The sequence below is a fragment of the Mobula hypostoma genome, chromosome 6, assembly GCF_963921235.1.
Source record: "Mobula hypostoma chromosome 6, sMobHyp1.1, whole genome shotgun sequence".
NCBI lineage: Eukaryota > Metazoa > Chordata > Chondrichthyes > Myliobatiformes > Myliobatidae > Mobula > Mobula hypostoma.
In genome coordinates this window covers 33,989,800-34,011,367 of record NC_086102.1, presented here as the reverse complement: position 1 = coordinate 34,011,367, position 21,568 = coordinate 33,989,800, and the positions used below count along the sequence as shown (strand labels likewise).

General features: G+C 40.3%; 2 protein-coding genes across 3 annotated transcripts in view; one reads left to right on the top strand and one right to left on the bottom strand.

The window, feature by feature from the left end:
* The window catches only part of LOC134347920 (target of Nesh-SH3), a 347,223-nt gene extending 342,733 nt beyond the window's left edge, over nucleotides 1-4,490 (top strand). For both annotated transcript variants that reach the window (XM_063050550.1, XM_063050549.1), the window contains one exon: nucleotides 2,233-4,490. In XM_063050550.1, the coding sequence (XP_062906620.1) occupies nucleotides 2,233-2,348 (116 nt within the window). In that variant the 3' untranslated portion in view covers nucleotides 2,349-4,490. The remainder of the gene's footprint in view (nucleotides 1-2,232) is intronic.
* A 1,577-nt stretch (nucleotides 4,491-6,067) lies between these two features.
* Nucleotides 6,068-21,568, bottom strand: part of tfg (trafficking from ER to golgi regulator) — a 99,488-nt gene continuing 83,987 nt past the window's right edge. Inside the window, exons 7-8 of the mRNA XM_063050548.1 lie at nucleotides 17,554-17,640; nucleotides 6,068-6,904 (exon numbers count right to left, since the gene is read on the bottom strand). Coding sequence (XP_062906618.1) covers nucleotides 6,525-6,904; nucleotides 17,554-17,640 — 467 coding nt within the window. The 3' untranslated portion in view covers nucleotides 6,068-6,524. The remainder of the gene's footprint in view (nucleotides 6,905-17,553; nucleotides 17,641-21,568) is intronic.

Genomic DNA, 21,568 nt, shown 5'->3' with positions numbered 1-21,568 from the left:
CCCACTCACCCAACCTATCCAAGTCACCCTGCATCCTCCTCACAGCTAACACTGCCGCCCAGCTTCGTGTCATCCACAAACTTGGAGATGCTGCATTTAATTCCCTCATCCAAGTCATTAATATATATTGTAAACAACTGGGGTCCCAGCACTGAGCCTTGCGGTACCCCACTAGTCACTGCCTGCCATTCTGAAAAAGTCCCGTTTATTCCCACTCTTTGCTTCCTGTCTGCTAACCAATTCTCTATCCACATCAATACCTTACCCCCAATACCGTGTGCTTTAAGTTTGCACACTAATCTCCTGTGTGGGACCTTGTCAAAAGCCTTTTGAAAATCCAAATATACCACATCCACTGGTTCTCCCCTATCCACTCTACTAGTTACATCCTCAAAAAATTCTATGAGATTCGTCAGACATGATTTTCCTTTCACAAATCCATGCTGACTTTGTCCGATCATTTCACCGCTTTCCAAATGTGCTGTTATCACATCTTTGATAACTGACTCCAGCAGTTTCCCCACCACCGACGTTAGGCTAACCGGTCTATAAATCCCCGGTTTCTCTCTCCCTCCTTTTTTAAAAAGTGGGGTTACATTAGCCACCCTCCAATCCTCAGGAACTAGTCCAGAATCTAACAAGTTTTGAAAAATTATCACTAATGCATCCACTATTTCTTGGGCTACTTCCTTAAGCACTCTGGGATGCAGACCATCTGGCCCTGGGGATTTATCTGCCTTTAATCCCTTCAATTTACCCAACACCACTTCCCTACTAACATGTATTTCGCTCAGTTCCTCCATCTCACTGGACCCTCTGTCCCCAACTATTTCTGGAAGATTATTTATGTCCTCCTTAGTGAAGACAGAACCAAAGTAATTATTCAATTGGTCTGCCATGTCCTTGCTCCCCATAATCAATTCACCTGTTTCTGTCTGTAGGGGACCTACATTTGTCTTTACCAGTCTTTTCCTTTTTACATATGAAGAATGATGGGAAATACTTAGCTCCTCTATTTCCCTGTTCCCCATTACTACTCCTCCAGCATTATTTTTAAACTGTCTAATGTTCACTTTTACCCCTCTTACCTTCTGTAATTTTTTATCATACAGTATTGGCTAGATTAGCCTCATATTTCTTCTTCACCTCCTTCATAGCTCTTTTAGTTGTCCTCTGTTGCTTTCTAAAGGTTTCCCACTCCTCTGGCATACTACTAGTCTTTGCTAAAGTGTACTATATACCTTCTCTTTTGCTTTTATATTGTCCCTGACTTTCCTGGTCATTTTTCTTTTGTCCTCCACTTAGTGTGCTTTTTTTCCCCCTTGGGATGAAACTTCAGTGCAGCTTCTGAATTACTCCCAGAAACACCTGTCATCTTCCCTGCTAGGGCCCCCTTCCAATCAGCTCCTCTCTTCCGCCACTATACCTTTACTCAACTGTAATACTGTTACATCAGATATCAATTTTTCTCTCAAGTTGCTGGGTAATTCAACATTATGACCAATGTCTGCTAAAAGTTCCTTCATTTTAAGCTCCCAGATCCAAGTCTGCCTGAAAACGCACACAATAAAACACTCAATCTCAAAATACTATCACTTTATTTCTTGCAGCTAATTTTTTCTGTTGAAAACAATGCTTTAAATAGATTTCCCAATGTACATGGTCAGGAATTGCTGTACTCTGTTGCCAAGTCCAACACTGAAGTGCAGTTGAGAAGACAGGAGGGAAGAGCTGTCAGCATACGCAAGGGTTAAATCACAAGCTTCCCAATACTTACAATGGGAAATGCCAGCTTTTCTGCGCAACATCCAGGAACTGGTTCTAAGCCAGAAGAATGTTTCATTTCTAGTCAAATCTTCATTTGACACATTGTAATGGAAAACCCTAATATAATCAATGCATTTTGTGTTTATTTCTGTTGTGAGGTTTCTGTATCAAACTGGCCAAATACCTATCTTTGGGAAAACAGAATTATTGGGAACTGCTTGTTTATTTTCCAATCACTAGCACCACATGCATAGCCCTTTGGGTACAGATTTGAGAAAATGCAGGTCAATACCAAATTTAATTTTTGAACCAAATTACATTCAAAACTATTATTCCATTACTGTTCGCGTGTAACAGACTAGATGAACATTTAGTCTGCACACAGATAAGGAAATATCAGACCCAATATTTAGTGCCTTTTATACTTAAGATTATTGAAACATTTGTTAATTTTTCAATTCTCAGGTTTTTATCGAAGTGTTCGCCAAGAGCCGGTTATGTTTGGCACAATAGGTGGGCAAACACATATCAATTATGTCCACTGGTATGAATGCGGCATAGCTATTCCTGGGCAATGGTGAGTCAAACATCTACAGTACAAGCAATGAAGAAAAAGCAAAGACCAAAGGAACCAAGTCGTTATATTCTATTGATATTGTTCCTGATATTCAACGTAAGATTCAGATAGATCATGTGATGTACAAAATGTTATTTTTAAGCCGCATTGAAATGCTTACATAATGTGGTACAGGGTCAAGTGTACCCATTCTAAGGCACATAATTGAAATATTCCACAAATAAAATGGCTTTAGAACAATACAACCACAAAATCGGGCAGTAAATAATGACATCTACAAGATGTTAAAAGCAATTTTCTGACCAACTTCCACTTAAAAAAGGCCAGATGAAAAATTAATGTGCTACTTCCAAAAGTAGTAGTGGCCATTAGAAAATTGATGTAAACATCTAAGTACACTAAAATAAATTAATGCTTACTTCTCACCCAGAGTGTTGTAAGTAACTAGTAGTGCTGCCCTGATTTTTGCAATCTTAAACCAACCGGCTATTTGGTCAATATGTCCTTTACAGTTTGCTTTATTTATCTGAAGAAACCCCCTAATTTTTTTTGAAAACACAAGCTTTGATACTGGGAAGCTGGCTCCCTATACCATCAGTTTTGAATATAATTGTTTAAATGTTATTTATCAGGAATGTATTTAAAACAAAACAACAAATTGTAACTTCTATTCACAAAGTGTTGGAGAAGGGTTTTTTTATTTAGATGTTTTGTAACAAATGAGCTTCAGGAATAGAAGAGAAATTTCTCTCATTGTGTACCCTGAAGACCAAGCAGTTCCTGTACCAATTGTACCCAAAATAAATGTAGTGTATGTGTTGTTTTGTCCAAAGGATGTACTGAAAACAGAGGTACCTATGGGGGGGGGGGGAAGCCTTTTGTTTCTGCTAGTTAAATTGATGGTTACACTATTTTAGTCAAAAAAAAAACAATATTTACAGCCAGGATATTTTCTTTACACACCCAATTTGTAATTTTTTTATTAATGCATGTATATTTATCCACATTATGGTGAGCGTACCAGAACGTACATTCACAAATAACCCTATGAAAATATCTAATTATAATAGTGCCCCGATGAAATTGTTGGCTAACAAACATCCACACATCCATTTAATGATGCTTACTACTGTTGCTCTTGCAGGTGTTCTTTCAGTACTTGCAGATATTTTATTCCCTTATATTCTTACCACAAATGGATAGGAAAAGTGCTATAGATTTTAAAATGTACATTGTAACTAGCTTCGCTGGAGTGATTTAAAAAAAAATTCATAAGTCTAAATTACCCACGTAACTCACAAAAATGCTCAGCACCAAACACCTGAGTATGCAGATAGGGCAGTAATCTCCAGCTTAGCTGCCAAATATCTGTATGCATTCAAATCCTTAGTCATTAACAGTTCCTTATAAACATGTTCCTCACATGTTCATGCACATCACAGAAGTTTTCAATAATATTGTAATGCTGTAACACATATTCAAACATCTTCATGGAAATACACATGTTCTCATGTACCTGTTCATTGTGGTAAAAAAGAGAAAACCTAACTTCACAAGCCTCTCATTGCCAGTTGTGCAATGTCAGACATAAGCACAGGCTAAAAGATATCTAATAAAGCTTGTGTGGAAACAGGCAGTTATCAAACATTTATTTATTCAGTCCCTACAGAGCCCCCATTGTAAAAATTCAGCAAACATTGTTCTAAAAATGCTCAATCATCACATCTTCAAAAAACCCTCAAGCACCATTTCTTAGTGTCCCTATAGAAAGGTTTAATTTTCAATCTCTGGTCTTATTGCAGAATGCTGCAAAAACAGATGAAATGTAAATCAAATCTCCACTCCTAACAGGTGCTCAGTTGCCAAACATTAACAAATGCTCACACAGACATTTAGCTTTGTTGGCCTTGCAATTTATTCAATTATTTGTGGAGGTTTTTGTCTCATATTCTGATGTCAAATGGATACTATAGGTTAAGTAATGCATACTAATATATAGTTTTTCTCCTATCTGACATTGCTAGTTACACAAGTTTATTTGTGAACAAATGGCTGCAGTTTGTATTTAGATTGTCAGTGGCCTTACTTCTGCAGAGTTTTTGATAAATTTTGCAAGGCTGCTTGCAGCAGTGAATTATGCTGTCATAATTATGCTGAGAATAAAACATAATTAAAATGTAAACTTAATGTGAAACTTATTACCTGATGTTTTTATGCTGTAAAGAAACACATACACACAATCCTTGCTGGCTGCTTCATCAACAGATACTTCAACAAATATGATATTCAAAATGAAGCTTATTACTTTATGGACTCTTAGATTAGATTAGATTATGAGAACACGCAGTCCTCTTTTATTGTCATTTAGTAATGCATGCAGTAAGAAATGATACAATATTCCTCCGGTGTGATATCACAAAACACAGGACAGACCAAGACTAAAAAAACTAACAAAACCACATAATTATAACATATAGTTACAACAGTGCACCAATACCATAACTTGATGAAGAACAGGCCATGGCACAGTAAAAGAGTTCAAAGTTTCTCGAAAGTCCCACATATCACGCAGACGGGAGAAGGAAGAAAACTCTCCCTGCCATGCCCGGCCACTATCCGACTCTGAGTCATCCGAAAACTTCGAGCCTCCGATCAGCCCTCCGACCCTGAGTACCGAGCACCATCTCTATCCGAACGATTCGACCTCAGTCTCGGTCGCCAGCAGCAGGCAAAGCTGGGGATTTTGAGGCCTTCCCTCCAAAAGATTCTCGATCGCGCAGTAACACCTCTTACCACCTCTTTTAAAAATGTAAGTATTTTCCTTTATTAAAATACTTTCCACAACTTCAAAAGCTGTTTGGGAAGTCCTGAACTGTACTCTCTGTTGCTGGGGAGCAGCAAATTTGCACATGGAAAGCTCTCACAAACAAGGTGATTACTAAAAACATTATCCAAAACAATGGTGACTAGTAATTTTTCAAAATCGTACCCTGTATCTTTAGCCTTCCCCATAGTTAACGGTCTCATTTATTCACTGGCACTGCCAGAAGTGGATCATTTCTCAGTATTGTACTGGATGTTAATTGGGTATCTCGTGTGACTTCAGTCAAACATCTGAAAGGTGCCATGTAAATACAAATTTTATAAATGTGGATATGCCCACAAACAAAATAAATGCCCAGCTTCTTCCAAGACATTAGTAAGTCAAACAATAGTTAAATCTCTTGTTTATGGGTATTGCTATTTTTCTGCCTGTGTGGTAATGCTTGTCAAACAAAGGAGATATTCAGATTGCAGAATGTATATTTGTAATGGTAAATGCAAAGAAAAGGTGGACTCCCTTCATATGCAGTTCTGCTCATCACTTCCATTGCCTAAAATTACTGATCTGTTTCACATAAAGACCCAATACATTATCAATAGACGTAACGTAATCATGTATGATGCAGGTGGACCTAGGGTCAAACTTCTTACTGCAACCTACCCTAGTATAAAGCTGAAAGGCCAGATGCATGGCATCTGGCTCATCTCCTCAGCACTGGGATTTATAGCAAACACAGCAGGAATGCAGATAGCCAGATGTACCAACATCTGTTGCCGAACCTCATTCTTGATGATCTTTTTCCTTGGATTAGGCAAATGAACAAATACCCAATGTAAATTACTATCAAACTACAATGAAGTTACAGTCTGGAGAGAAAAAAGCTACCAGGTAGCCAAAGTAATGATTTCAACCATTTTATTAGTTTTGCAGGGAAATATTACTTTTGTACATATTACCTTTGAATTTCACTTCAATTAGTACATTTTGTTATTCATACAACAAAGAAAATGAATCGCATTTGTGCCCTACTTAAAAACTATATTTGTATTATCTATTGTTCTTCTGCCTATACATCTACAAGATCAAAATCACAACACGTTTAGGTAGTGTCTCGAGAAAAGAAATTTTTATGCTATGATGCTGATAAAATCGAAAGCAGAAAATAAGAAAAATCTAGTTTGGTCTTTTTTCCTCAGCAAACAAAATCCCATCATTCTGAAGTTAATAGAAGGGCTGCATTGCTTTAGATTATAAATTGTTTCCAAATCAAAACTGGTTAGCACTCAGTGTGCATGGATGGAAATTATTACCTAGGATATTAAGTTTGCTTGCAGCTTTCTGAATAATCCGGGTACCTTACCGATAACCTGGACCAGGTTGAGTGTACCCTTGAGCAAATGGAGGACGATTACGTGCATATGGATTTGATCCAGATAGTGGCGGTGTCACATTGCTGCCTGGGGAAGGTGTAAATCCTGGTCTTGGCTGGTAACCTCCTGCTTGATTTGGAGCTATACCAGGCTGGGAGGCAGGCGGCATTGTGTAATTAGCAGGCTGGGAAGCTTGTGTTGTGTAATTCTGTGGTGGGAAGGAACCTGCTTGGTACTGCTGAGGAGGCTGTGATGGCATGGGCTGGGCTTGGCTGGAGAATCCAGGTGCAGGAGCTTGCTGAGCTTGTTGATTGAAAGCCTGAAATTGCTGAGCCTGTGGCTGGGAAGATGTTTGCTGGCTGTAAGCTGTAAAGACAGAAATTTTAAAAAAATAAGCAAGCTTAATATAAATAAATGGGAAAAAAAATCCACAGTATAGTTTCACATGATCACTTTATACTCTAATCGTAATCTAATTGGTTTATACTCTAATTAAACCTCAAAACCAAGTATATTACAAACACACACAAAAGATTTGAGTTTCTTAAAATTTATTGCTGAGTGTAAATTTTGTGCATCAGATGCAATAAATACTGTTGAGCTCTACTTTTATTCTATGCATAACCACATAAAATATTGGCACCGGCCTCCAATTCCAAAGCTAATAGTATTAGCTATTATTTAGTACAACTACAAAGTAACGAGGCACAGCAAAAGCACAATAAAAATTCAGAAATCGCCGCCTTGAGATGCGCAGCTCCATCGCTAACATTTCTGAAAATGGCATCTTCCAGTTTAAGATGATTGAGACAAGACCAACTGTAATGGTGAGTTCAGTTTGCATCAACATGCCAGTGAGAGTCATGCTGTTTAATTCTATTACTTAAATCTGCCCAAGTCCCAGATGCCTTTTAGAGAACAACACGTTAATTCTAACTCCCATTTAAAGCAACTTCTACTCCATAAAATCTTATGTGATTTCAATAGACAAGTGGCATGTGCCAGTCAAGCATTTAAAACAAATCCTGGCCTATTAATTAGCCTCTTCAATGTATCCACTGATTCAGGACCACACCTGACTGAACTTGTTCATCTGCCAAAAAGATTTTAAGATTACAATACTGTGCCACATCTTGGAAATGTCTAAGCTGTCAAATATAATGTGTACAATTCTGGGCATTACTGTTTAGATGTTAAAAACAATTTACAAAAATCTTTAAACAGATATTTTTAGTGCCAGTAAGTACAGAATAGAAAGCATTGTGATAAATATTTGCACAATTTTAATCCCTTTATCTATCTTGGACAAGTCTTAGAAACATAGAAAATAGGTGCAGGAGTAGGCCATTCGGCCCTTCGAGTCTGCCCCGCCATTTATTATGATCATGGCTGATCATCCAACTCAGAACCCCGCCACAGCCTTCCCTCCATACCCCCTGACCCCTGTAGCCACAAGGGCCATATCTAACTCCCTCTTAAATATAGCCAATGAACTGGCCTCAACTGTTTCCTGTGGCAGAGAATTCCACAGATTCACCACTCTCTGTGTGAAGAAGTTTCTCCTAATCTCGGTCCTAAAAGGCTTCCCCTTTATCCTCAAACTGTGGCCCCTTGTTCTGGACTTCCCCAACATCAGGAACAATCTTCCTGCATCTAGCCTGTCCAATCCCTTTAGGATTTTATACGTTTCAATCAGATCCCCCCTCAATCTTCTAAATTCCAACGAGTACAAGCCCAGTTCATCCAGTCTTTCTTCATATGAAAGTCCTGCCATCCCAGGAATCATCTGGTGAACCTTCTTTGTACTCCCTCTATGGCAAGGATGTCTTTCCTCAGATTAGGGGACTAAAACTGCACACAATACTCCAGGTGTGGTCTCACCAAGGCCTTGTACAACTGTAGTAGTACCTCCCTGCTCCTGTACTCGAATCCTCTCGCTATAAATGCCAGCATACCATTTGCCTTTTTCACCGCCTGCTGTACCTGCATGCCCACTTTCAATGACTGGTGTATAATGACACCCAGGTCTCGTTGCACCTCCCCTTTTCCTAATCGGCCACCATTCAGATAATAATCTGTTTTCCTATTTTTGCCACCAAAGTGGATAACTTCACATTTATCCACATTAAATTGCATCTGCCATGAATTTGCCCACTCACCCTGTATCCTCTTAGCATCCTCCTCACAGCTAATACCGCCACCCAGCTTCATGTCATCCGCAAACTTGGAAATGCTGCATTTAATTCCCTCATCCAAGTCATTAATATATATTGTAAACAACTGGGGTCCCAGCACTGAGCCTTGCGGTACCCCACTAGTCACCGCCTGCCATTCTGAAAAGGTCCCGTTTATTCCCACTCTTTGCTTCCTGTCTGCTAACCAATTCTCCATCCACAATGCGTGACAGTTTACCCTGCAGATGCACCACAGCTGATTACATTAAGTCTAAGTGCAATGATTTAAAGCTGAGACCATTATAGTTAAATCATGAAAATTATAGGATTTTGTGCTACATTTCCTCCTGCTGGATCATCAGGTTGAGTAATTAGTCTACCTAAGAATTAGAACTGATTAGGATTTATTTATGGTTTATATGGCTACATTCAATGCAGCATAAAATACTCATGAAAGTGATGAAAAGGAACAGAGTCTTAACTGATGGCTTAAAGACAAACCCATAAAGCAATCCACAACTTTGCAGTACTATGCACCGAAACCATTTAAATCCAATCATTAAAATCACCCAGATACGACCTCATCATTGTATCATCAAGAAGGTGGTACAGGAGTCTGAAGTTTGTTTCAGGACAGCTTCTTCCCCTCTGCCATCAAATTTCTGAATGGACAATGAATCCACGAACACTATCTCACTATTTTTCCCTCTTATTTTGCACTACTTATTTAATTTTTATTTATTATATATTATATTTTTATTGTAATATATAGTTGTTTAAATTAAGTACTGCAATGTACTGCTGTCGCAAAATAATACATTTCACGACACATGTTAAACTTGATTCTGATTCAAATTTGGTTATCAGGAAAGTCTTCAAATACTAAACAATTTGACTGCACCTCATAAATAGAAATGGAACTAAGTACTTCCAAGGAAGTCTTTTCAAAATATACAAAATGCAAAATCATAGTGGTTTTCAACAGATCCACAAAAAGCAGGTTTTGTCAATCTACAAAATATGTTGGACATCCACTGTACAAGGTATCTGAGTAGCCAGGGCATCAAAGGTTATGGTGAGAAGGTGGGGGAGTGGGACTAAATGGGAGAACAGATCAGCTCATGATAAAATGGCGGAGCAGACTCAATGGGACAAATAGCTGACTTCTGCTCCTTTGTCTTATGTACAGTGCACAAGGAAACTTTGCGTGCAAAAACTGGCCTTAAGGAACTTGAAGTAGTGATAAAAATTGTAAGCAAGATGGTTAATTTTATTTCTGGCATGCTTTGAGTATAAAACTATTTCAGAATTTATTGAGGAAGGTGAATTCACTAAACACGTGAGTACTAACGTACTACAATGTTCTTGGCTTACTAGAGGTTCTATATTTAAATGATTTGTAGAGTGTTTAGATGAAACTCGTCTGATTTTGATGAACGAAACATCTTACTGTCAAAAATTATATGACATTGTGTGGATTTGTAGATTGATTTTTTGGGCATTTTTCTCCTCGTTTAAATGACTTAAACATCAAATCTGACAAAACACTTCATATTAAGCACTACACAAAATGCCATTTTCAGCATCACATTAAATATTTCCATTTTGATTTCCAGCCAGGTAATATAAAAGCCTTGGAAATCAAACTGGAGGTATTTAAATGTGATGCCGAGAATGGCTGTTTTCAACAGTTCACAAACCTAAAAAAGACATGACAGATATTGAAGTTCTTGAAATGACAGACATTTAGAGCCTCCCAATGCAATTTTTGAGCACTAATGGGTCAACTGCTGAACAATTTTCTTTAAGATTCACTAAATTCAGGTCATGTGAAGAAACTGCAAAATTCAGAAAGCATGCAAAGAATGTAACATCAGACACACTGAATATGGAATTTTTGCGGAGGATTAATTTGGATAATTTTGAAATGCAATTGATTTCCAAAACAGCTCACTTTGGAGACAAAAATTTGTAGATATAAGACGTGAACTAGAAAATATTGAAAAGGATTGGTTAGTGACTGGATCAAAGCATAAAAATCCAGACAATGAGGTTCTGAACCTTGGTATTCCATTCCTGAAAATTCTAACTGTCGTTGATTGGCAAGGTTTAAGAAGAGCTCGGGGCCTTTCAGCAGGCTGCAATTAGAACAATCCTTTAGGCCTTTGGCAAAGGCCAATAAAAATAAGCAAGGTGTAGGCAGAGCAGCCATTTGAGGAATGGACAGTATTAGAGTTAGAGTGATCAGGCTTTGGCTCAACAGACTTGGCAACAACAGGCGGAGACTAAGTTTCCAGCAAGATTTTTTCTTCTTTCTTTATCTACTAGTACACATTCAGGGCACTAAGATTGGGTCCAGAGTTAGTGGTATGTTCTTTGTATGAGATGTGGGAACTCTGGGAGACCTCCAGTCTCCCTGATAACTACACCTGCACAAAGTGCATCGAGCTCCTTAGACAGCACAATGACATTCTGCTTGTGCATTAGAATGAGGAAGTAATAGATTACAAATACCTGGGGATACGAATTGACAATAAACTGGACTGATTAAAGAACACTGAGACTGTCTACAAGAAGGGTCAGAGCCGTCTCTATTTCCTGAGGAGACTGAGGTCCTTTAATATCTGCCGGACGATGCTGAGGATGTTCTACGAGTCTGTGGTGGCCAGTGCTATCATGTTTGCTGTTGTGTGCTGGGGCAGCAGGCTGAGGGTGGCAGACACCAACAGAATCAACAAACTCATTCGTAAGGCCAGTGATGTTGTGGGGATGGAACTGGACTCTCTCACGGTGGTGTCTGAAAAGAGGATGCTGTCTAAGTTGCATGCCATCTTGGACAATGTCTCCCATCCACTACATAATGTACTGGGTGGGCACAGCAGTACATTCAGCCAGAGACTCATTCCACCGAGATGCAGCACAGAGCATCATAGGAAGTCATTCCTGCCTCTGGCCATCAAACTTTACAACTCCTCCCTTGGAGGGTCAGACACCCTGAGCCGATAGGCTGGTCCTGGACTTACTTCATAATTTACTGGCATAATTTACATATTACTATTTAACTACTTATGGTTCTATTACTATTTATTATTTATGGAGCAACTGTAACGAAAACCAATTTCCCCCGGGATTAATAAAGTATGACTATGATAGGAGCTACAGGAAAGTAGTCGCCCCTATGTTGCAGGAGGCAGGTAACTGGAGGCAGCGGGTGCAGAGAACTCCTGTGACGGTTCCCCTCGGTAATAAGTACTTCACTTTGCATACTGTTGGGGGGGGAGGCACCCACTAGGAGAGGAGCCACAGCGACCATGTCTCTGGCACTGTGCTTAGCTTTGTGGCTCAGAAGGGAAGGGGAAAAGAGAAATGCAGTAGTGCCAGGGGATTCCATAGTTAGAGGAGCAGACAGGAGATTCTGTGGACATGAAAGAGACACCCAGATGATATGCTGCCTCTCAGATGCCAGGGTCAGGGATGTCTCAGATTGGGTTCACAGGATTCTAAAGGGGGAGGGTGAGCAGCCAGAAGTCCTGCGACATATTGGTACCAACGACATAGGTCGGAAAAGGGAAAGGTCCACAAGAGAGAATATAGGGAGTTAAAAAGGGCAATGTTACAATAGTTATGGGGGTTTTCAATATGCAGAGAAATTGGGAATATCAGGTTGAGCCTGGATCCCAAGAGAGGGAATTTGTAGAATGTCCATGAGAAGGCTTTTTAGAGCAGCCTGTGATTGAGCCCACTAGGGGAAGGGCAATTCTGCGTTGGGTGTTGTGTAATGAACCAAATTTAATTAGGAATCTTAAGGTAAAGGAACCCTTAGGAGACAGTGATCATGATATAATAGAATTCAGACTGTAGTTTAAGAGGGAGAAGATAAAGTCAGATCAGCAGTATTACAGTGAAGCAATAGGAAATACAGAGGTGTGAGAGAGGAGCTGGCCAAAGGAGATCGGAAGAGAATACCAGCAGGGGTGACGGCTGGAGTTTCTAGGAGCAATTCAGAAGGTGCAGGAGAGATAAATCCCAAAGATAAAATAGTATTCTAATGGGAGGATGAGACAACCATGGCTGACAAGGAAAGTCAACGACACAGCAAAAAGGAAAGTGAGGGCATATAACAGCAAATATCAGTGGAAAGTTGGAGGATTGGGAAACTTCTAGAAACCAACAGAAGGCAACTAAAAAAGCCTTAAGGAGAGAAAAGATGAGATATGAAGCTAAGCTAGTCAATAATATTGTGGCCAGCACTTGATCCATAATGACAGACTAGGAAGCTGTTTAACCCACACCAATTTTATTGTGATAGACACAAACAGACCAGGCATCATGACCCGGAGAGTGAACCCAACCAGTCTCACACACCCCGGTTACAGTCAGAGTGACCCACAAACACACAAGCAAATAAAATGTAATAATAAACGAGCCGGAGCTTTCCATCGTAATCCCACAACAGCATTTAACACAGGAACAACAAACAGTACTGGTCATTAGAAATGCAGTTGACCACACCCCCACCCAGAACGTCACAATATAAAAGAGGATACCAAAAGATTTTTCAGATATATAAAGAGAAAAAGAGATGCAAAAGTGGAAATTGTACCACTGGAAAATGTTGCTGGAGAACTAGTAACCAGGGACAAAGAAGTGGCAGATGAACTTAAGTATTTTGCATCAGTCTTCACGTGGAAGACACTCACAGCGTGCCAGAAATTGAAGGGTGTCGGGGAATAATTTACTGTAGTAGCTATTACTAAGGAAAAGTTGCTTGGGAAGTTGAAAGGTCCGAAGATAGATAAGTCACCTGGATCTGGTGGAATACACCCCTGGGTTCTGAAAGAGGTAGCTGTGAAGAGATTGTGGAGGTACTAGTAGTGATCTTTCAAGAATTACTAGATTCTGGAATGGCTCCGGAGGACTCGAAAATTGCAAATGTCACTCCACTCTTCAATGAGGGAGGGATGCAGAAGAAAAGAAATTACAGGTCGGTTATCCTGACTTTAGTGGTTGGGAAGATACTGAAGTACATTACTAAGGGTGAGTCTTCAAAGAACTCAGAAGCACATGATAAAATAAGCATCGTTTCCTCAAGGGGAAATCTGTCCTGACAAATCTGTTGGAATTCTTTGAGGAACTAACAAGCAGAATAGACAAAGGAGAGTCAGTGGACGTTGTTTATTTGGATCTTCAGAAGGCCTTTGACAAGGTGTCGCATATGAGGCTGCTTATTACAGGAAAATTACTACCATAGATTGAAGATTGGCTGACTGGCAGGAGGCAAAGAGTGGAAATCTGGGGGGCCTTTTCTGGTCGGCTGCTGGTGACTACTGGTGTCCCACAGGGGTCGGTTTTGGGACCACTTCTTTTCAGGTTATATGCCAATGATTTAGATGACAGAATTGATGGCTTTGTGGCCAGTTCGGAGATAGGTGGAGGGGCTGGTAGAATTGAGGAAGTAGGGACTCTGCAGGAGGAATTAGACAGATTGGGAGAATGGGCCAAGAAGGACAGATGGAATATACTGTGGGGGTTTATGGTCATGCACTTTGTTAGCAGTAATAAAGGCATAGACTATTTTCTAAACAGAGAAAATGAAAAAAAAATTGATCTGTAAAAGGACTTGAGAGTCCTTATGCAGGATTCCCTAAGGGTCAACTTACAGGTCGAGTCAATGGTAAGAAAGGCAAATGCACTTAGCACTTATTTTAAGAGGACTAAAATATAAGCAATAATATAATGTTGAGGCTTTATAAGGCATTAGTCAGACTGCACTTGGAGTATTGTGAGCAGTTTTGGGCCCGTTATCTAAGAAATGACGTGCTGGCATTAGAAGAGGCTCACGAAAATGATTGAGGAATGAAAAGGTTAACATATGAGGAGTGTTTGATGGCTCTGAGCCTGTACTCACTGGAGTTCAGAAGAATGAGAATGGGGATCTCATTGAAACCTATCAAATATTGAAAGGCCTAGACAGAATGGATGTGGAGAGGATGGATCCTTTAGTGGGTGAGTCTCAGACCAGAGGGCACAGCCTCAGAATACAGGGACGTCCAATTAGAACGGAGATGAGGAGGAATTTCTTTAACTAGTCGTTAGTGACTCTATGGAATTCATTGCCACAGATGGCTGTAGAGGACAAGTCATTGGGCATATTTTAAGTGGAGATTGATAGGTTCTGGATTATTCAGGAAGTCAAAAGGTTATGGGGAGAATTTTACCTTCAAGTTTAATACTCATTCAACCCTACATGGCCGTAGCCAAACAAAATAGCGTTGTTCCTCCCAGCCCAAGGTGCAAACCACATCAGCAACAGCAGAAAGCACATACGATTACAATAGCAGATGCATACAGCGCAGTTTGTTCTTCCACCAAGCAGCAACGATGAGAGGGGCCAGCCCCCGACCCAGAAGGCAGAAGAATGGGGTTGAGAATAAATCAGATTAATGGAATGGCGGGGCAGTCTCAATGAGCCGAAATGGCCTAATTCCGCTCCTACCTCTGAGGATCTTATGGTCTTATGAAAAATCTCACAATGGCAATATTAATAGTATTTTCATTGACATATTCCTGAGAGTCAGTTTTTAGTGATCAACTTGGCCCAGTCAAATTATAGGAGTAGACTTACTGATGAAAATGGTGCTGCATACATAGTATTCAAAACAACCAAATACAAGAGCCTGATCCTGTTCTATGTTTTATACAGTTCTGTTTAAAATAATTAAATTATTGAACCATATAAATGCAAAAATATCAAAGATGTTCTCTTTTAGTTGCTTCCTTTTAAGATTTAAATGTGCAGTTTGCTCTAATCTTTCCAATATTTCATGGCTACTCTTACAATATTGTCAGAAAATATTTTTCTCATAACTTCCTGGTGGACAATAAATGGGACAAAATGTAGTAACTGACTAGAGCAGCATCCAAATTTTGCAGTGCTGTATGAAAAGATAACTAAATTAATTATGCTTCATTTCTTTCCAACTCGTATCCATTTGCATTTGTCTATTTTGATTAGATCTACTTTATTTCTTCCGCAATGCATTTTAAGGACATGGAGGACCTAGGAAGGGAAACTTGCTCAGTGACAATGTCCATTCTCTATAAGATGAAGAAATGTACAGTTTGTTAACCTCTACCCCTCAAAGCAGAAACTCTCCTCCTTTATTTTTAAAATCAGACTTCATTTTTATTTTGAAAGCAGAGCTGCTTACTTAATGACCTGCTGAAATCACCTCCGAAAGAAACGGTGTGAGCCCACTATGAAAAATGATGCAAGCACAGATCCTCTCTGATACAAATAGTCAGGTTCCCTGTTGCTGTGTTTAAAACGGTGGTAATACTGTCATTTCCTATTTTACTTAACCTTCCAATTATTGAGATGTTATGTGACATGACATGCACATGCTCTAGTCAATATACTAAAGGAAGGATGTGATTAAGCTCGAATGGGTGCAGAAAAAAAATGTTCAATGACTGGTAGGCTTTAAGTATAAGAGAGACTGGATAAGCTGGGACTTTTTTCCCCTGAAACAAAGGTGGCTACTCAGTGACCTTATAAAGATATATAAAATCATAAGGGTCATAGATTAAGTCAGATAGTCAGTTCTTCTCCCAGGAAAAATGTTTAAAACTAAAGGCCATAGATTTAAGGAGAGGGGGCAGGATATAAATAGGACCTGAGGGGCAAGGCTTTCCAGAAGCTAGTGGATAATATGAAACCAGCTGCCAGAGGAATTGAATTGAATTGACTTTATTTCTTACACCCTTCACGTACATGAGGAGTAAAAATCCTTACGTTATGTCTCCATCTGAATGTGCAATCACAGTAATTTATAATAAATACAACAGTCAATGTAACATAGGGTACACTCACATCAGCGTGAGTTCATCAGTCTGACGGCCTGGTGGAAGAAGCTGTCCCGGAGCCAGTTGGTCCTGGCTTTCATGCTGCGGTACCGCTTCCTGGATGGTAGCAGCTGGAACAGTTTGTGGTTGGGGTGACTCGGGCCCCCCAAAGATCCTACTGGCCCTTTATACACACCTGTCCTTGTAAATGTCCTGAATTATGGGAAGTTAACAACTACAGATGCGCTGGGCTGCCCGCACCACTCTCTGCAGAGTCCTGTGATTAAGTTCCCATACCAGGCAGTGATGCAGCCAGTCAGGATGCTCTCAATTGTGCCCTTGTAGAAAGTTCTTCAGATTTGGGGGCCCATACCAAACTTCCTCAACCATCTGAGGTGAAAGAGGCGCTGCTGCGCTTTTTTCACCACACAGCTAGTGTGTACAGACCACGTGGGGTCCTCAGTGATGTGGATACCAAGGAACTTAAAGCTGTTTACCCTCTCAACCCCAGATCCATTGATGTCAATAGGGATTAGCCCATCTCCATTCCTCCTGTAATCCACAACCAGCTCTTTGTTTTTGCGACATTGAGGGAGAGGTTGGTTCCTTGACACCACTGTGTAGAGAGATGACTTCCTCCCTGTAGGCCACCTCGTTATTGGCCAATCAATGTAGGGTCGTTGGCAAATTTAATTAGCAGATTGGAGCTGCGGGTGGAGAAACAGTAACTGAGGCAGATAACATTTAAAAGCAACAGGAATGTACATTGCTTTTTATGGGCTGAAATCACTGTGATTGTCACCTTAAACTACTAATGCTTTTGCACTATATGGTTAGTTGCTCATTTATCTCAAAGGAAGCTGAATTTCCACAACATTTCCTTCCCTATCCATACTTGAGAAACAAAACAAAATTTTAAAGACCAGTATTGTTGTAGAAAGATCCAGAATCAAATGCAGTGCTGGTGAATTGTTCTTTTTTTCTCTATCTACTCACCTGAGTACGGTGGACCATACTGTGGCTGAGCTTGTGGTTGTGGCTGAGTTGTATATCCTGGTTGTTGATACTGCTGATACATTTGACCTGTTCAACAAAAAGCATTTGCCTTCAATCATATTATCAACATTATAAAATTATACAAAAAATATATAGTTGAGAGGAATGTGCCCAGAACATGTCTTACTCAGGCAAGAAGCAACTTTACATTTTAGTTTAAATGACCCATAACCGATTTTTCAGGGCTTTCACTTCCTTTCCTACAGCGAATGGCTCAGAAAAACATGTGGCATTACTTCGTGACTGACACTAATAGTTCGCAAAGGAAAATTACTCTTGTGTTACATGAGTTCACATACTTAAAGATGAGCTTTGTAAAGACAAGTGTTGGCGAGTGGCCAAGTGGTTAAGGCGTTCGTCTAGTGATTTGAAGGTCGCTAGTTCGAGCCTTGGCTGAGGCAGCGTGTGTGTCCTTGAGCAAGGCACTTAATCACACATTGCTCTGCGACAACACTGGTGCCAAGCTGTATGGGTCCTAATGCCCTTCCCTTGGACAACACTGGTGTCGTGGAGAGGGGAGACTTGCAGCATGGGCAACTGCTGGTCTTCCATACAACCTTGCCCAGGCCTGCGCCCTGGAAACTTTCCAAGGCACAAATCCATGGTCTCATGAGACTAAGGATGCCTATTCTGTAAAGACAAAGCTTAACAATTAATATTTACATGTCTGAAAAACAGCTGAAATTTCAATGTCTTGAAATCCAAATTGACTATTGTAAGTTTTCTAATCTCTTACATTTAAAAATCAATGAAAAGAACTAACCCCACCACCATCCTCATGTCCTGGAACAGACCCTACCAAAGATTGTTTTCTCTTAAAGCAATAAAACGAGGCTTTGGGTACATTTGTGATGCAAGTTAGTATTGGAGTGAACTAGATTTTGTTTTTACCAACTTTAAACTCAGCAGTGCAAGTCCAATCCGAGAGTAACTTTTCACAATTTAGATAAATTACTTGGATGAAGGTACTGAAGGTAGGATTGCTAAATGCAAAGACGGGCAGTGAAGTAAGTGGGGAAGAGGACTAAAGCAGGCTACAAAGGATAGACAGGTTAAATGAGTGGGCACTAATTTGGTCAATGGACCACAAAGTGAGAAAATGTATTGTCATTGTTCCGAGTTACAGTGAGCTACTCTATGCTTTGCATGCCACCCAGCTTTTCCGGTAAGATAGCAGGGCACTCAGACACAGCAGGTCTACCCTATCAGCAAGGTGCTCTTAGGTGGATGAGCTGAACTTGGCGCAGGACATGTTGCTGCCTGTTGCAGAAAGGCATTGGAGTCAGTGCATGAAGGTGGTGTGCAGTCTAACAGCAAATGATTGTTTTAGTGTTTTTTGTGTGGAATGCTGCAAGTCAGGTTCGCTGATTTATCGGTGGGACTGATGGTGGGGGAGCTGCATGGCCTCAGCTATAACGTGGACTAAGCCTCATGCCACGGTATCACCTGCTGCAGCCACCCAACGGGGGTGATGCTGGAGGTGGTACATCACATCAAACATGCTGGCATCAGCGTTGCCCTCCAGTGTTCGTTCAGTAAAAGACAAGCTGGATAACGTTCATCCGCAGATTTGTTCTTGCCAACAACATCCATGGAGTAAGGGACTATGACTACATTGTATTTTTATTTTGTGCCACTGGATGTTAACAGCTATCTTATACGTGCCTTGTGCTGCATATGACTGTTGATTCTGTGTTTTGCAACTTGACCCCAGAGGAACGCGGTCCTGTTTGGCTGTATTCACGTACGGACGAATGACAATTAAATCTGAATTGCATTGTGTGCAGTTTTGGTCCCCTAATCTGAGGAAAGACATCTTTGCCATAGAGGGAGTACAAAGAAGGTTCACCAGATTGATTCCTGGGATGGCAGGACTTTCATATGAAGAAAGACTGGATGAACTGGGCTTGTACTCGTTGGAATTTAGAAGATTGAGGGGGGATCTGATTGAAACGTATAAGATCCTAAAGGGATTGGACAGGCTAGATGCAGGAAGATTGTTCCCGATGTTGGGGAAGTCCAGAACGAGGGGTCACAGTTTGAGGATAGAGGGGAAGCCTTTTAGGACCGAGATTAGGAAAAACTTCTTCACACAGAGAGTGGTGAATCTGTGGAATTCTCTGCCACAGGAAACTGTTGAGGCCAGTTCACTGGCTATGTTTAAGAGGGAGTTAGATATGGCCCTTGTGGCTACAGGGGTCAGGGGGTATGGAGGGAAGGCTGGGGCGGGTTCTGAGTTGGATGATCAGCCATGATCATAATAAATGGCGGTGCAGGCTCGAAGGGCCGAATGGCCTACTCCTGCACCTATTTTCTATGTTTCTATATCGTGCATAATTACACTGAGGTAGTAAACAGACAGCAGAACGTAGTGGTGCAATTACAAAGTACTATGCAGGTAGATTTAAAAAGGTCAAGGAAAGATAGATTGGAAGTCCAAAAGTACATTTTTTTTAAATGTATGAAAGATCCTTTATAGAGTCTGGTAACAGTGGGACAGAAGATGTTTTTGAGCTTGGTGCTTTGTGCTCTCAGGTTTTTGTATTTTATGTACAATAGGAGAGAGGAGAAGAGACAAAGATCAGGGAAGAGAGTTCATTCATTATGCTAGCTGCTCTCCCTGAGGCAGCAGCAAGCGTAGATGGAGCAATGGAAGGAAGATTAGTTTGCATGATGGACCGGGATGCGTTCATAACCCTCTGCTGTTTATTGTCGTCTTGGGCAGAGCAGTTGCCATATAAAGCAGTGATGCATCTGGATAGGATGCTTTCTATGATACATCCGTAAAAATAGGTAAGAGTTATTGCAGATGTGCCAAATTTCGTCTACTGTCCTTTTTATGAGGAAAAATAAAGAAATCATATTATCTAAATTATCTGATAGAACATTTCTGGTGTAGAGGATTTTGGTTGGTTGTATTATTCTCAAAGCATTTGTAAAATGGTACAGGAAGCAAATAGGAAAGCTAACAGAATATTATCATATATTGCCACAGAATTAATTCTAACAAAGAATTTATGCAGCAGTTGGCCAATGGTGATCCCAGAATGTTTTTGGAACCCAGTGCTCATAAAATTCAAGATGTGTATTTAGAACCTTTCTTGGAATTATCTGGCCACTTCTGAGGCACTATTGTTACTTGCCATTTATCACACCATCACTGTATGATATCCAGGCTTTGCCTTGCACAACACCTTTGAAATTGACTGCTCTTTGTAATTTATTTATATTGAATTGGTCCAAGTTTACAACAGGGCCTAGTAAGATCTGGAGGAAGAGGTTCTGGCAAAACACTGTGTAATTGTAAGCAGGTTATTAGTGAATAAGTAGTACTTGACAACAAATCAATGGCACCTCGTATAACTTGGATAATAATTGGGAGCAGACTGACTGGGTGGTAACTAGCCAAATCCGATTTGTCCTGCTGTTTGCAAACACAACATACATCAACCACTTTCCATGTCATCAGGTGGCTGGTACTGTTGCAGCAAAACTACAACAGCTTGGATGGAAAGAGAATTTGTTTGGAGCAGCTAGGCTTCAGACCTACACCTGTTCAGACTCAAAGCCTATTTGCTCTCCAGAACTGTCTGCTGTTTCTTGACGTCGTGTAGAGTGAATAAAATTGGCTGAGGAATAGCTTCCATAACAAAAAGCCAAGATGAATCACCCACACAGCAATTCTGGCTAAGCTTAGCTGTGAATGCTTCAGCCTCATCTTTAGAACTCGCATATTGGGCTCTGCCATAATGAGGAAGGGAATTCCTTGGAGCTTCCTCTTTCTCTTTTTAGCTGTCTCTGGTCTTAAACATGTTCAGTTGTTCATGCATTTCGAGTAGATAAGAATTTAAATCTAAATACAACATTAAATATCTGATACTGAATCTGTTTGCATATTCCAAATCATTCAATTCCGCCCCCCATGGAAAGTGTGCAAAAACCGTATGACAGGTAA